General features: G+C 31.2%; 1 protein-coding gene across 1 annotated transcript; it reads right to left on the reverse strand.

The window, feature by feature from the left end:
• Nucleotides 1–4,375: 4,375 nt before the first annotated feature.
• Nucleotides 4,376–8,792, reverse strand: LOC105793947 (conserved oligomeric Golgi complex subunit 4). The gene is made up of 2 exons (XM_012622866.2): nucleotides 7,036–8,792; nucleotides 4,376–5,107 (listed from the first exon to the last, which is right to left on the reverse strand). Exons 1-2 carry the CDS (start codon nucleotides 8,641–8,643, stop codon nucleotides 4,478–4,480), a joined length of 2,238 nt encoding a protein of 745 aa, XP_012478320.1. The 5' UTR covers nucleotides 8,644–8,792; the 3' UTR covers nucleotides 4,376–4,477.
• Between the last annotated feature and the right edge of the window lie 6,226 nt (nucleotides 8,793–15,018).

Consider the following 15,018-nt stretch of genomic DNA (forward strand, 5'->3'; position numbering starts at 1 on the left):
TGGTTTCGAAGCAATTTATAATTATTCAATACTTGTTTTTTTAACACAATTACAAATAATTTATTTGATATTAGTTTTTTCAATTTAGAACGATTAATATTGTAGCTTAATAATTGAATATTATTATAAATAAATCATTGCAATATATGTAAAAAAATTTAAAATATAAAAATTTAATAATATATATTAATATATGTAAAACAACTTTTTCGGAAAATATTTTGAAATCGCCAAAGCAATGAGAAAATATTTTACATGATTCAATCAAACACCGTAAAATATTTTCCAGTAAATCATTTTACAGAAAAGTAAAATATTTTCCAGAAATCATTTTACGGAAAACATTTTACTGGCAATCAAACGGACCCTAAATCTTATCCTGACATTTCATAAACATGTGGATTTTGTGGCCCTTGAACCAATTTAAACTCTTGAACTTGACTCAATTTCAGCTTGGTTTGGATTTGATTTTGGGCTTGACCCGATTTGAACCTCAAGCAATTTAGATTTGATCCGATTTAGACTAGGTTAATGAAAACCAAATAAAATATCTATTAAAGAAAACCCAAAACATTTTTATTCTCAAAATTATTTAAAAATTCTATTTCCCAAAAACCCAAATATCCGCCGGAGTTTTTTAAAATTTAATTGAATTGGAATTCAACTTTAAAATTAACCTCAAAATAATTTTAAACTTAATTTAAATTCAATCTCATGAAATTCTCTTGCAAAATTAATTCAAGCCCAAAACTTGTAAAATCAATTTGATTTAGTCCCTATCTCAAAATTTAAATTTGATTTTAATGTTGAAGCTAAATTTATTTAACCTTAAAATAAAAAACAACTATATTGTAACTCTCATCCAACGATTTCAAAGTTTAATAAATTCACAACCGTAAACCCAGACAAAATTAGATGTTTACAATAATGAAACATCTCTAGATAATGTAACATATAATTGTCTGTAAAAGTAAATATGTTGTAGAAATACACTAACTATCTATTATTCTTAAGTTTTATTAAAACATATAGTTGTCTATGAGTGGAAATATATTGTGTAATTATTATCTTTTAATTTTGTTAACAGTCATTGCGAAAGAAAATGTAGTGGAATTGAAAATTGCTTTTGCTTCAAACAGTCAAACTAACCAATGTGTTATAAAGGTAGATGATGCTAAATTAAACTATAATCATTAAAAAAATTAAACATTCAACACTATTTGATCTCTTATTTTAATGATTTATATATTACATATTTATTAGATTTATTGTTCGGTATTATTCATAGTGTATATGAATATGAATAGAAAATATACACATGGGTGTTAATTCAAATACTTTAGATATTGTAATTCGAATAATTTTGGACATTCCATTTATATATTTAAAATTATTATTTTAATCTAAAATTTTAGTTTTCAAACAAAATTATAATATTTTTAGGAATTTAATTAATAAAGTAATTTATTTGTAGTTGTATATAAAATTATGATAATATTATTAAATACAATATGTATTTTTATCTATATATAGATTGTAAATATAAATATATATATATATATATATATATATATTTGACAACAAGAACAAAATTAAATGAATGAAATTTATTAAATCATTTAAAACTCTAACGATTTTTTAAAAATATTTTTAATAAAATTAGAGTTATATTATTTTTAAAAATAAAAATAAAAATATATATAAAACAAAAATTATAAATTTCGAGAGATAAAAAGAGTATTGAGATCCTGTACAATTTATATATTTTTTAAATAGATAATAAACTACACTAATAATTATTATTATTCATCATTATTTATAAAAACTAAACTCTAATAAAAAGTATTGAATGTGATCAAATTTTATATTTTTGCGAAAATTGCAAAATGACGTTATATGGCAAACAGTGCTGCAATTGGTAGCAATGAGATGGCGGCAATAGTTGAATCAAAATGCACCAACAAATTAATGGAATTGGTGGCAACAGTTGCAGCAACAAAAACAAAAACAAAAACAAATATTGAAATAAACAGCAACTTATAAACGACTATTGAAGCTCAAACTGCTACAAACCAATTGGCAAGGAAGCAGCTAAAAGAGAACTCTCTGGCTGTTCTCTTCTTCTACTTGTTCCCTTCTTTATTTTTTTACCCATGATTATGAAAATATCTAACAGTCCAATATTACTTAATAGAGCTAACTTGATATATAATTCTAACACTTAAATGATAATTAATATAAATAAATTGTAATTTATTAATGTAAAATAATAAAAAAAGATGTATCTTAAAAATATAATACCAAATAAAACTATGAATTAATTAAATAATACTAGATGAGGTTAATTGTGATTTGAAGTTTTATCATAAAATAATATAAATTTATCAAAAGGAAAAATATTATCACTACCATAGGCTTCTTCCTTACACAGCGGGTAAATACCCTTTTCACTATTTATTTTATGTAATCACTTCTATATAATTATGAAGAAAACTTATGTCTAGACTTCTTTTATTATATAACCCTATTTTATGTAAAAATTATTATAATTATTTTAAAATGTCAATTTAATAATATAATGGAAAATAAATTATATTTTATCAGTTCAAAAGTTTCTCTTAATTTTAGTTAGTTTTAATAATATAATTTTAATGGTTGTTATATATAATTGATAATCATAATTTCTTTAAATTTTTAAATAATATATAAATTTGGACTATATAAGAAAGTAAACTCTAATACTAATTTTAAAAAATAAAAATAAAAATAGGTAAAGTAACATGCACCAATTAGAATAATAATTCAAGATAAATATAAAAGATATTTACACTAAATTAATAAACACATTTAATAATAATGAATAAATAATCATTGTTAAGGGCAAAATATAATTAAAAGCCCTTTTTTTTAATATTTACCGAAATGGGCCCGGTAAATAAATATTTACTGGAATGGGCCATTTTCCCCAAAAACACGTCCACGTCAGCGCGATGTCAGGGTACGTGACAGGAAAACGCGTCCTCAAGGGCGCGCTTTGTCCACATGGACAGAAAGAGCGCTGACGTGGATGCATTTTGTTGCCACGTCAGCGCGTCCCAGGGGACGCGTTTTCCCCGCAGGTGAATAGTGCAAACGGTCATTGTTTTGACCATTGTCTCCCCCAACGGTAAAAAAATATATATATAAAAACCCCTCACCCCTTCATTTTTTTCACAAATTAATTCTTTCTCAATTATTTTCTCAATTTCCTCTCAAACTGCTCTCAATTTCCTTTCAAATTTCTCTCAAATCCATATTTAATCTCATTCTGCTCTCAAATTCCTCTTAAATTTCTCTTAAATCCCTATTTTTAATTATTTTTAAAAAAATTTACTTTTTTTAAAAAAAATTTAAATCGTAAAAATTTGTACGAATTTAGCAATGGACGGAGAATTGATTCGTCTTGATAACAAGCACATATCCGTCGAACAAATGAAAATGGTAAGTGTTAAATTTATTTTTTAAATATTATTTAAGATTTTTTTATTTATGCATTTTTAAATAATTATTAATTTATTATTTGTTATAAAAGTCTGTAGATCGTATATTGGAATGCTATATCCGGAATATGCATGGTCCTCCGTCACTATTGGTAGAGAATTACCTGCGGGAAGCGGATTTTTGGCACGTCGTGACGGTAGGCCGGGGATGCAAGTTGGACTTGAAATTTATCAGTACGTTGGTTGAGAGGTGGAGACCCGAGACGCACACATTTTATCTTCCATGTGGAGAGTGCACTATCACTTTGGAAGATGTCAAACTGCAATTGGGATTGCCGGTGGACGAGTACACAATCACTAGGTCTGTTCAACTGGCGATTGGGGAGCGGTGTGCTATGAGCTTTTGGGCGCTCGTGGCAACAAAACAAGTCCACGTCAGCTTGCTTTTTGTCCACGTGGACAAAGCGCGCCCTTGAGGACACGTTTTCCTGTCACATACCCTGACATCGTGCTGACATGGACTCGTTTTCGGGGAAAAGAGCCCATTCCGGTAAAAAATTATTTATCGGGTCCATTTCGGTAAATATTAAAAAAAAACTTTTAATTGTATTTTGCCCAAAAATTTATCCAAATTCGTATTCGTGCTTCTTATATAGATTATAGATAGTTTATTTCATATTTCAACTTTTATACACATTTCTAATTAAATTAGTGTCCATGAAACTCAATCCAACACTTAAATAATAAATAAATTATTAGTATTTCACAAATTAATTAAATTGAGTAAAAGCACTTTAAAATTTTCAAGTTATAGACTCACTCCAAAAATTGTGTTAAAAAGGCCCAAAACTGAACCAATCGAATTGAATTCCTAATAAATAAAAAAACGAATCCAATTAATAGAAACGTAGTATGATGTATAAATACCAAAAATAGAATTTTTGTAAAACAAAAATAATACTAAAATGGATTATACTACGATAAGAGAGATACATGGATTACAATTTCAAAGCAGCAATAGCTTCAGGTTTGAAATCAACCCTTAAACTCAGAACTCTCCTAACCTCAGCAGGTGTCAGTCTCCAGGTCATAGGCCCTGAGTTTTCGCCCCAGAAATCCAGAATCTCCGACACCTTTTCCAAGTTGAGTATGGTTGCCATCTGTGTAAGACGAGCAAATTTGTCTCTCACGGTCCTCTGCGTCATCCCAGAAAAATGGCTTACCAACGCTCGGGTATCTCTGTCAAGCTGAAGGCCACCGAGTTGACTAAACCGTTTCTGCATCATAATCACTTCCAACCTCTTCACAATGAAGTCGATTACCAAATGTACAAATGAATCGTAGTTGTTAGTAGTCATTAGGGGTTGGAGCCAAGCCACATTGATTTCAAAAGCATGAAGAAGTCTCTGTACCCAAGGATCATTCACCTCGTTCTCGGCATATTCAGACTCTGATAGTTCATAGCTGATGGTTGCTACACTGTCTAGTACTGGACGGATTTGAGGTGTCACAGTTGCCGCTAGTTGCTCCATACCAGCATTCTGGGCTTGCTTGAAAGTGTTGCTCAAGTCAGCCAACTCGGACAAACAAGATTTTACCTTTTCCCTTTCAGTTGGTGCAGGAAAGACCTAAAGAGAAAGAAAACAGCACATTCGATGCAGTACTTGGATAACACGATAAATATGAAAAAAAAAAAAAAATAGAGGCACAAGCAATAGAAGCCACTAATTGTAGAAGTAAATAACTAAATACTTTACACGAAGTTACACACTACCAGGCATGCAACCAAAGCCAAGCAAATTATTAAAAGAAGCGATTAATTTTATAAAAGGAAAATGACCAAAGGAAACAGGCATTATAAAGTAAAATCTTTTCCGGAAGAAGAAAAAAAAAGGACAAAGAACAACTACTAGCAGTGTAGTAGTATTTACTAAAAATACAAAATACTTAAGGTAAAATAGAGCCAATTTCTTTTATCACGAACCCTGAGTTAATCATGAGAAAATACAATAGTGACACCATAAAAGTCTATCATATTATGTACCGAAACTCTAGCTTAGCTCCACATACCTCTATTCCAACGTTAAACATAAGGGCTGCAGGATATCAAACTCTTCCGAACTCTGAACTGTTTCTCATTTTTGGTGCATGAGCCATTTAGTCTTATGCTCAGCAAGAAGCAATAACCGGCACCAAGTTTTTCCATTTTATATGTAGAAATTACAGCTTATCTAGTAATACGGCCAATCCGCATACCTCTATTCCAACATTAAACATAAGGATTAAACATAAGGACTGCAGGTTAGCAGAACCACCATGAATTCCTACTCTGAATTGTTTCTCATTTTAAGTGCATGAGCCAATCAGTCTTATGCTCAGCAAGAAGCAATAATTGGCACCAAAGCTAGCTCAAGGGAAACAGTCTAAGAAAATTATAAATTTCTTACTTGCCTAATATTCAACAATATGACATACTCCAGTATTAAATCTACAGGTACTCTTGGATGCATTAATGCCAACCGTTTTACTTCTTCTGCAACGCCCAGCAGTAAAATGGATTATAGCTTGAAATATTGGGAAAATAATAAGTTCAGTATTGAAGCCATTGTTGTCGGACATGCAAGGTGCACACTAGGCACTAGAACACTTATCTTGCCAGAAGTGCAAGGGACAAAAAGAGTGCTCTCCTGTTAAAGTAAGATGCAATATGTATGCGCTTATCTGTGTCCGTGTATGTAAATGAACTTGAGATATATGATTATGACAATGAACTCTAAAGAATGGTCTAGTTTCTCTACAAAACAAGAAAAAATTTCTTTTTCTTTTGCTAGCCAATCTGCATGGTTTCCTTTTGATCCCATGTTTGCTGTTAAATACTCAAAATTTGAGTAGGGAGTTTTATATTATCTGCTTATTAGTAAAACCACTACTAACGGAAAAAAGTTAAAAGAAATTAAAGACCAAGACAATCAAGTGGGCTTTTCTTTGCATCTATTACCTTACAAAAAAGCATGCCAAGATTTCTTGTATATCATTCTATAAGTAATATCGAATCGAACCTAGGACTTGGTCCTAATGGTTCACCCACCCCCTTTAGGTGGACTTCCTGTAATGCTGGGGTTCGGTTTCCAGCTCCTCCTACATGTCCAAAGAAGTCAGCCTAACACTTGCACGTAAACTCCCAAAACATTAGCCAGTTGATACAATCATAACATCAATATCCAACCCACCATTTGTGGCTAAATAATATAAATTTTAATCCAAAGCGAAAGGAGATAATAATGATCCTTTATGAATTTTATTTTAATAGTTCATTTCCTATTTTCCTTTCCCTTTCTGAGCCTCTAAGAACCTTGCCTCTAAATCTGAACCTTCTTAAATTGTAATGCTACTAGGCATTATGGAGAACCAGCAATGTTTCACAAATCCTAACACTAGAAAGAATAAGCCATTTCCTTCAAATAAGTAAACAACAATCTTGAAAGATCAATAATATGCATGCAGCAGCTGATTGGAACATAAGCAAATTAGAACAAAAAGAAACTATACAACTGACCTCCGCACACTGCTCTTCAATTTCGTGTTTTAGTTTCAGGACATACTCACTGCTCAGATCTATATTATTCAGGGCTGTAGCAATCTCCGTCCCAGTCTTTTGAACACCAACACCACCCAAGAACAACTTTGGCCCAAGATTCGGTTCTCTTACTTTCAGTTGCAAGGCTTCATAGTATTCATTATTCAGCAAACTACTGGCACCACTCAGTACTGCAACTACAGAGCTAATATTCGAAGTAGAAATAGCCCTTCTCAAGCAACTTTGCAAAACATAAAACACATCGTCCACCATTGAAGTAGTAAGGCTATCAGGTACAAGCTCATCGATCCCTATGGCTTTCCTCACGTTTTCCACCATAAAGAACCCCTCTAAAATCACATAAAAGCCAGTAATATCTTGAGCAACTTTGCTAAAACTTCCTGTCCTAAAAGCTTTTGTAGCCCGTGGGACTAAATCCGGATCAACTGTTGTCATCCCCTTGATCTTTGAAACCATGTATTGGGTGTAATCTTCACCAAGTTGCATCAATGACAATATTTCTTCTAAATACAACTCAATCTCTCTTGGGTTTGGTCCTTCAGGTGCTCCAACAGTTAACAAATTCTTATTTTGAGAATTGATTTCAGAAGACAATTTAGCCAATTTCCTAAATTCCATATATTTTTTCAAGATTAAAGAACCCCTTGAATCACATTCCTCTTGTAGCTCAAAAATGGCATACACCACTCCGTCTTCTCCGCAAAGAGTCCGTAAAATCTCATCATTTTCCTCAACAGCTAAAACTATATCTTTAAACAAATTAGTCAAACACCCAACAAAATTTACCTGGTTATTCTGATTTTGCCCATTACTTTGTTCCATCAACTCAACCAAATTCTCATACTCTAGCCTTGATCTCATCCCGATCACTTTCTTCAAATACCCAACATAAACTTGCAACCCTTCTTCCTCAAGACCCAAAGGAGAATACAGCTTAATGAATCTCAGGATTGTAGCATGATCCCTCTGATCCACGGCTGCCATTAATTTTTTCTTTACAATCCCTTCCAGTTGCTTCTTTGAGGCTAACAACTGTTCCCTATGGTCTGATCCGGAATCCTTAAACTTATTATCGATCTCCAAAAATGTCCTTACGTAGTTCGTGGCTGACTCGTAGTCCTCAGCGTCGAGAGCGCTTTTGACGCCGTCGATGCAATTCCCTCTCTCCACAATGGCATCGATGCGGAGGAGCGTGGAGTTGACGCGTGACTGAGCGAGGTCGAGCTCGCGGACCTTGCGGCTGACTTGGTCAGCGAGATGGCAGGTGGAGGTAACGTTAGAGAGCATGTGGTCAGATTCAGCCTTGACAATGTCGAGAACGTCGGCAGATCTTTGGAGGTTGTTTAGGCTCTTGTCGAGGTCGGTGCGCTGGGAGAGGAGGGTGTCTAGGTCCACATCGAGGGCGCGTTGGTAGGCGATGCACTCGTGAAGGAGGCGCGTCATGGCCCCCACGTCGGTGAGGGATCGGACGTAGTCGACTGCCTCGGGAGTCCCGAATTTCATGGTTGATGCGGAGGTATCGTCGTGCTGCTCCGTCGCTTCGGACTCGTACGGTGTCGACAACATTTCTCTCCCCTAACTTTCAAGAAACAAATTACTTACAAGCTAATTTAGATTTAGTTTTAGCTTTGGTATTTCAGTTTTAACTTTAAAGTTTTTAAAGATTTTTTATGGCGAAGAGGGAGCGATGCGAGAGTTCTACAGCTTCGGCTAAGGTTTAACCAGCAGCTAGTCACTTATCATACAAATTAAAATAGCATCCAATTAGAACGAAAAGTATTTGATCTAGGCCTAGTTTAGATAGGCGGTGTGTTTAACTTCGGTGAGGTTAAAAATAGCAGTGGCGGTAAAATTAGTTACTGTAGCGGTGAGATTGGATACTGTAGCAGTGAGATTAGAAACAATGGTGAGTGTGTGTTTGGATTTAAATGCAGCTGTAGTGGTGAGGTGAGAATAAAAAGTGACTATTAAGGACATCAGATTAGAATTGATATATAATAAAAGTTATTTAAATTATTTTACTTTTTAAAATTATTAAAATACGTGAATTTATAAATTCATTTAATAAAATATTAAAATGTATCTTTCAATATTTTAATGAATTATATAATTAATTTAAATTATTTATTAGATAAAATGATAATTATTTTTAATTTTTATAGTTAGATATTTTTATAACAATAATAAATATTATTTTCACAAATAGTAACATTATACTTGGATCAAATTTTGAAGTATCTAAATGGATGATTTTTAATAAAAAATATAGTAACATAAGGCATAACAAGTTTCATTATTACTAGAAATTAGGTTATGATACAAAATGTTTTTACAAATATGGATTTATTAAACTAGTTGCAATGGTTTCCCTTAACATCGTGATTTCAAGGTCACTTTCTCGTTAGAAGAACTCGATTCACCTCATCAAAGCGGCTTGAAGAGACGGCATGTGGGTATATTCTCAAATTCTCGAAAATCCTCATCATTTGACCAAGCATGTCTTCGAATGTAATTATGCAAAACCATTGTTGCAATAACTATTAAAACTTGCTTGTTGAATGAATAACTTGGAATATCTCTTAATATTGGCCATTTTTTTTCCACACTCCAAATGTTCGTTCAATCACAGAGCGTAACGAAGAATGGGCATGATTAAAGATTTCTTTTTTTCCAGATACTTGATGATTACCTCGACGAAAATTAGGTAAATGATATCGTTCCCCCTATATGGACCTAGAAAACCTGCCATTTGTGGATATCCTGAATCCACAAGATAATATTTTCCTACAAAAAAGTAAAACATAATATCAAATTTAAAAATAAATTAAAAATTTTAATTTTTTTATGAAAAAAATAATTAAAAAATTAAAGTTCAACCTGGTGGAGGGTGTGGAAACTTTAACTCTTGTTTTCTAAGTGCTTGCAAAAAAATTTTGCTATCATGTGTTGTTCCTTCCAAACCAGGAAATGCAAAAATAAAGCACATGTTGAAGTCACAAACTACCATAATATTTTGAGTTGGTTCACCTTTCCGTCCAATATAAAGTATTTGACAAGAAGGCGAAATGCATGCTTTTATGTGTGTTCCATCTATGACCCCAATACAATCCTTTAAAATAAATACAAGTAATGAGATAAAAGTTAGAAATAATTTATGTTTTAAAAATATAAAGATTGTGTAAATTTTACCTTAAAGTGAGGCCAATATCTTGTATCATGTCGAATATGGTTTGGTACTTCCTCGAATTGACCTTCAGTGGGTTTAATCGTGTTTGTTCTCATTCGAGCAAATATATGCAACATATCAGTAAAAATTCGACTAACAGTTTCCCCAGATCGTTGAAATCGCTCTGTTGCATTTGAATTTGATTCTCTATTTCCAAGAATGTACAATGATAATGCTAACTTCTCCATCGTCGATACTTTTCCATTCTTTAAGCTATAATTTGTTTGCAAATCATGCAACAAGCTGTGAAATATATTCTTTGGCATCCTAAAACTATTCATGCAACGATCATCGTGCCCATTTAATACTTCGTCCACCCATATTTGACCTGTATAATTTGAATCCATACACGGTTGCATAGTGAAATAAGTTTCATGGTGTACCAATACACTGCTTAACACATATTCTTCCTCTTCATGATAATTGTTGTGCTCAACTTGGGTAACAATTGTGGCTATTCTTAGTTGAGCTTCTTCACTTCATTCAGGGGTATCATAATTCATATCAAAACTATTATATATATTTTTAAATTCATCCATAACCTGAAAAAGTAATCAAATGAAAATAAATTAATATTTCGTGACATTCTATACAACACAGAAACTTGATTAAAAGCATAGCATAAAAATATCAAACATAAAAAGTATCATACATTAGTTTTACATATAAAAAGTAGTATAGTTATATTACAATAATAATTCTAAGGAGCTTATGGTGGAGGTGGTTGATGGTATGGTTGGAAGGGAAATGAGGATGTTGCTACCAAGGATGAAAATGATGCAATTGGATTTTGTTCAGCATACTCACGTCGAAGCCACCAAACCCTATCATCTGGATTTAAGTTCAAAAACACTTCTCGTTTCACCGGTACTTGGAACATTTTGGTGGCAAAATACTACAATTCATCTTTTTTGGGAATTTCATCTCCCAAAGCAAGCAAAGCATCCATTGCATTAGAAATAGTATATTGAAAGTGAGGAAAAATAATTTCATTCACTGACTTCCTTAGACTAGCCATACTCTCACACAATTTCTCAATCTGAGTAGTTAATGTATTTCTTCATGATTTTCTACTTGAACTTGATTTTTTTTCCTTTACCGTGTACAGCCCCAAGTGTTTGCTTTCTTCGATTAGGAATTTCATGAGAAGGTTTTGATGGTACCTCATCAGGAGGAATACCTTCATTCTCGTTACTATGTTCATTTGAATCACCAAAACCCTCATTAGGTGCATCATCTCCCATAGGAACCCCACTTGGAAGAACACCAGAAGAAGGTGCCCATGCGTTCTCTCCAGTGGCAACAATGCCAACAAACATTTGTCACATTAACTCATTCAATCGTGGTTCAATTCCTTTCTTCTTAAATCCTTTAAAATCAGGATTTTCCTACATAAAATGTTAAATGTTAAATGTTATACTAAGATTTTTATAATTGTAAATTATTAATTTCAATAAACTTTATGCATTAAAATAATGATAAAGTTAACACTAACCTGTATTTTTGCAGCCCACCATTCTTCGATAGCATCGACCGTCTTTTTGGATGGACACCATCCAATACCTGTAGATTCCTTAAGCGACTCCCCCATAACCTCCATTCCTTTTTTTAATGTATCCCACTTATTTTTCAATTGAGGTTTTCCATAATTATTTTTTGTGTTTTTGCTTGAAAAAGAGCAATGACATTTTCCCATCCTTTTGAGTTTAGATGAGTTGTCGGTCTATTACCAGCATTGACTTCATTCACACAAAGCTCACAAAATATCAACGTCAGCTCATCATCCCAAACAGCTTTTGTTGCTAAGCTACTATCTCCCTCCACAAAATTTCGTGTCTTTACCATCTATTATTATTTTGATTTTAAATGTCAACCGAAATAAAACCATAAATATATAATTAGATATAATAATATATTTTCATAAAAAAATAAGAATAATACATCACGAATGGATGAAAGCCATAAGATGAACACTAAAGAAAAAATTCTCAAAGATCCATGATAAACAATAACGAGGATATAAAAATGATAATTGATTATGACTATCTTCTTCAAAAATGAATAAAGACATTTTGGTTTTTTTTGTTGGGTTTTTGGTTTTCTTGTTTGCCTTATCTTTGAAGAGCTCTAAACAGCTAAATATTTCACTATTTTTTGTTGGGTTATTGAAAAAAAACTTAAAAGCTGTTTTTTTTGTAAGCAAGAAGATTATGCAATCGATTTGTTCATCTTTAAAGCTTTACTTGAACTATTGTTTTCTTTGTTCATCTTTAAAGCTTTACTTGAACTATTGTTTTCTTTTCACTTTATTCATCTATGGTAGAGCTTCAAGAATTTTACTTTTTTTGGCTTGAAATTCTCTCCTTTGTAATTTTTTTCGTTTAAATTTGGTTGTGTTTATTTTTTATTTTTTGCTTAAAAATAGAGTATTTGATTCAACTGGTTCAAGTTCTCTGCACATTTGGGGTTATTCTATATCTTCACACGAAAGGTAATTCCCTAATTTGTTTCACAAATCCCATAATTTTTTATTATCATGATTTAAGTTCAAAATTAGTATCTTTCAAGAAAAATATTGGATCTTCATGCTTCAAGTAATTCGAATAAATCGAATACACTATATATATTTTTTATTTTAAAATACACTACATATATTTTTTTATTTTAAAATACACTACATATATTTTTATTTTTAAAATACACTACATATATTTTTTATTTTTAAACTACACTACATATATATTTTTATTTTAAAATACACTACATATATTTTTATTTTTAAAATACACTACATATATATTTTTAGTTTTAAAATACACTACATATATTTTTATTTTAAAATACACTACATATATATTTTTATTTTTAAAATACACTACATATATTTTTTATTTTTAAAATACACTACATATTTTTTAAATACACTACATATATATTTTTTATTTTAAAATACACTATATATATTTTTATTTTAAAATACACTACATATATTTTTATTTTTAAAATACACTACAAATATTTTTTATTTTTAAAATACACTACATATATTTTTATTTTTAAAATGCACTACATATATTTTTATTTTAAAATACACTAAATATATTTTTATTTTAAAATACACTACATATATTTTTTTATTTTAAAATACACTACATATATTTTTATTTTTAAAATACACTACATATTTTTTTATTTTAAAATACACTACATATATTTTTATTTTACACTACATATATTTTTTATTTTTAAAATACACTACATATATTTTTTATTTTTAAAATACACTACATATTTTTTATTTTAAAATACACTACATATATATTTTTTATTTTAAAATACACTACATATATATATTTTTAAAATACACTACATATATTTATTTTTATTTTTAAAATACACTTAATATATTTTTTTTATTTTTAAAATACACTACATATATATTTTTTATTTTTAAAATACACAAATACAATGCAATTTCCCCATCCCCATCTCACCTCTTCTACCGATCAAAGTCCCAAACCCTATGCCCTCATCTCATTTCCCATTCCCATTTCCCCTCTTCCACCGATTCCCCTCTTCCACCGATCAAAGTCCCAAACCCCGTGCCCTCCTCCCATTTCCCCTCTTCCACCGATCAAAGTCCCAAACCTCGTTCCTTTTTGCATTAGTTGAAAAGCATTTGTTTTCTTGTCATGGCCATTTCTTTTTTGCATTGATTTCCTATTGTCTTTCAATTTCTTTTTCCCTTTTCCCCTTCAAACATCCAGTTGCATTTACGGTTGCTTCTTTAAATATGTAGAACGTGCTTATGGTAACCACAATTATCACATTCCTAAGCTTCTTCCCTTCTATTGTATTACCTTTGATTGCCTTGTGATACTTTTCATGCCAATTTATTTGTGTTTTCCTTTTGGATTTCTTAAAATTTTAATGCCTTTTGCATTGTATTTGCATTTGCTTTTCCGAAATGGAAATGTTTTTTTCATTTAGTCAAACATTTATTATTTGGTTTCTTCATTTTGATCAAACTTTCACAGTTTTGGTTGGTTTCTTGTTTGTTTCAACATGATTGAATTGAAGTTATTTGTAAATGGAGAATATTGTTACATCTGATATTTCTTGGATTAAGATGGATGTTGGTAACTGCTTTGATTACTCACCCCTTTTAGTGTTTGCTTGTGAAATCGTATGGTTGGTTGTAGCATCAAAATGTGGAAACTTCCTCCATATCCATGTTTCTCTATTACCTTCTATTCTATATTTGACATGATTGAAGCTTTTCTTTTCTTGACTGCCATTTTTTGTACTTGTTATAGAATTGATGAATGAAGGAGGGACAAAACTAGGAGAAGGGACTCTTTTCTACTAAGGTGATATTGTGATTGTAATATACGGCAGTAGTGCCTAAACAGACAAGTATGGCTATAAAGTCTTACAAAAATTAGGCTCAGATGTTGGTTAAGAATTACTTATTAGCTGATCCTTTCGCTCCTTATACTTCCATCCTCGGTGGCATTCTTGCTTGCAAAGTGGTATGCTGAATCTTTCCCCTTGTAAATATGTTTTAACTTTTTAATTCAGGATCATTGAATCCTATGGCAGGATGTTTCCTTATACCCTTTAATGAATCTTGCAGGAATGAATTTTACATATTTTAAATTAACTCATATCTATTTTGATGTTTTTATATAATTACATGGTTGCTTTTCCTTGGA

This window comes from Gossypium raimondii, chromosome 3 (genome assembly GCF_025698545.1).
Source record: "Gossypium raimondii isolate GPD5lz chromosome 3, ASM2569854v1, whole genome shotgun sequence".
Lineage (NCBI taxonomy): Eukaryota > Viridiplantae > Streptophyta > Magnoliopsida > Malvales > Malvaceae > Gossypium > Gossypium raimondii.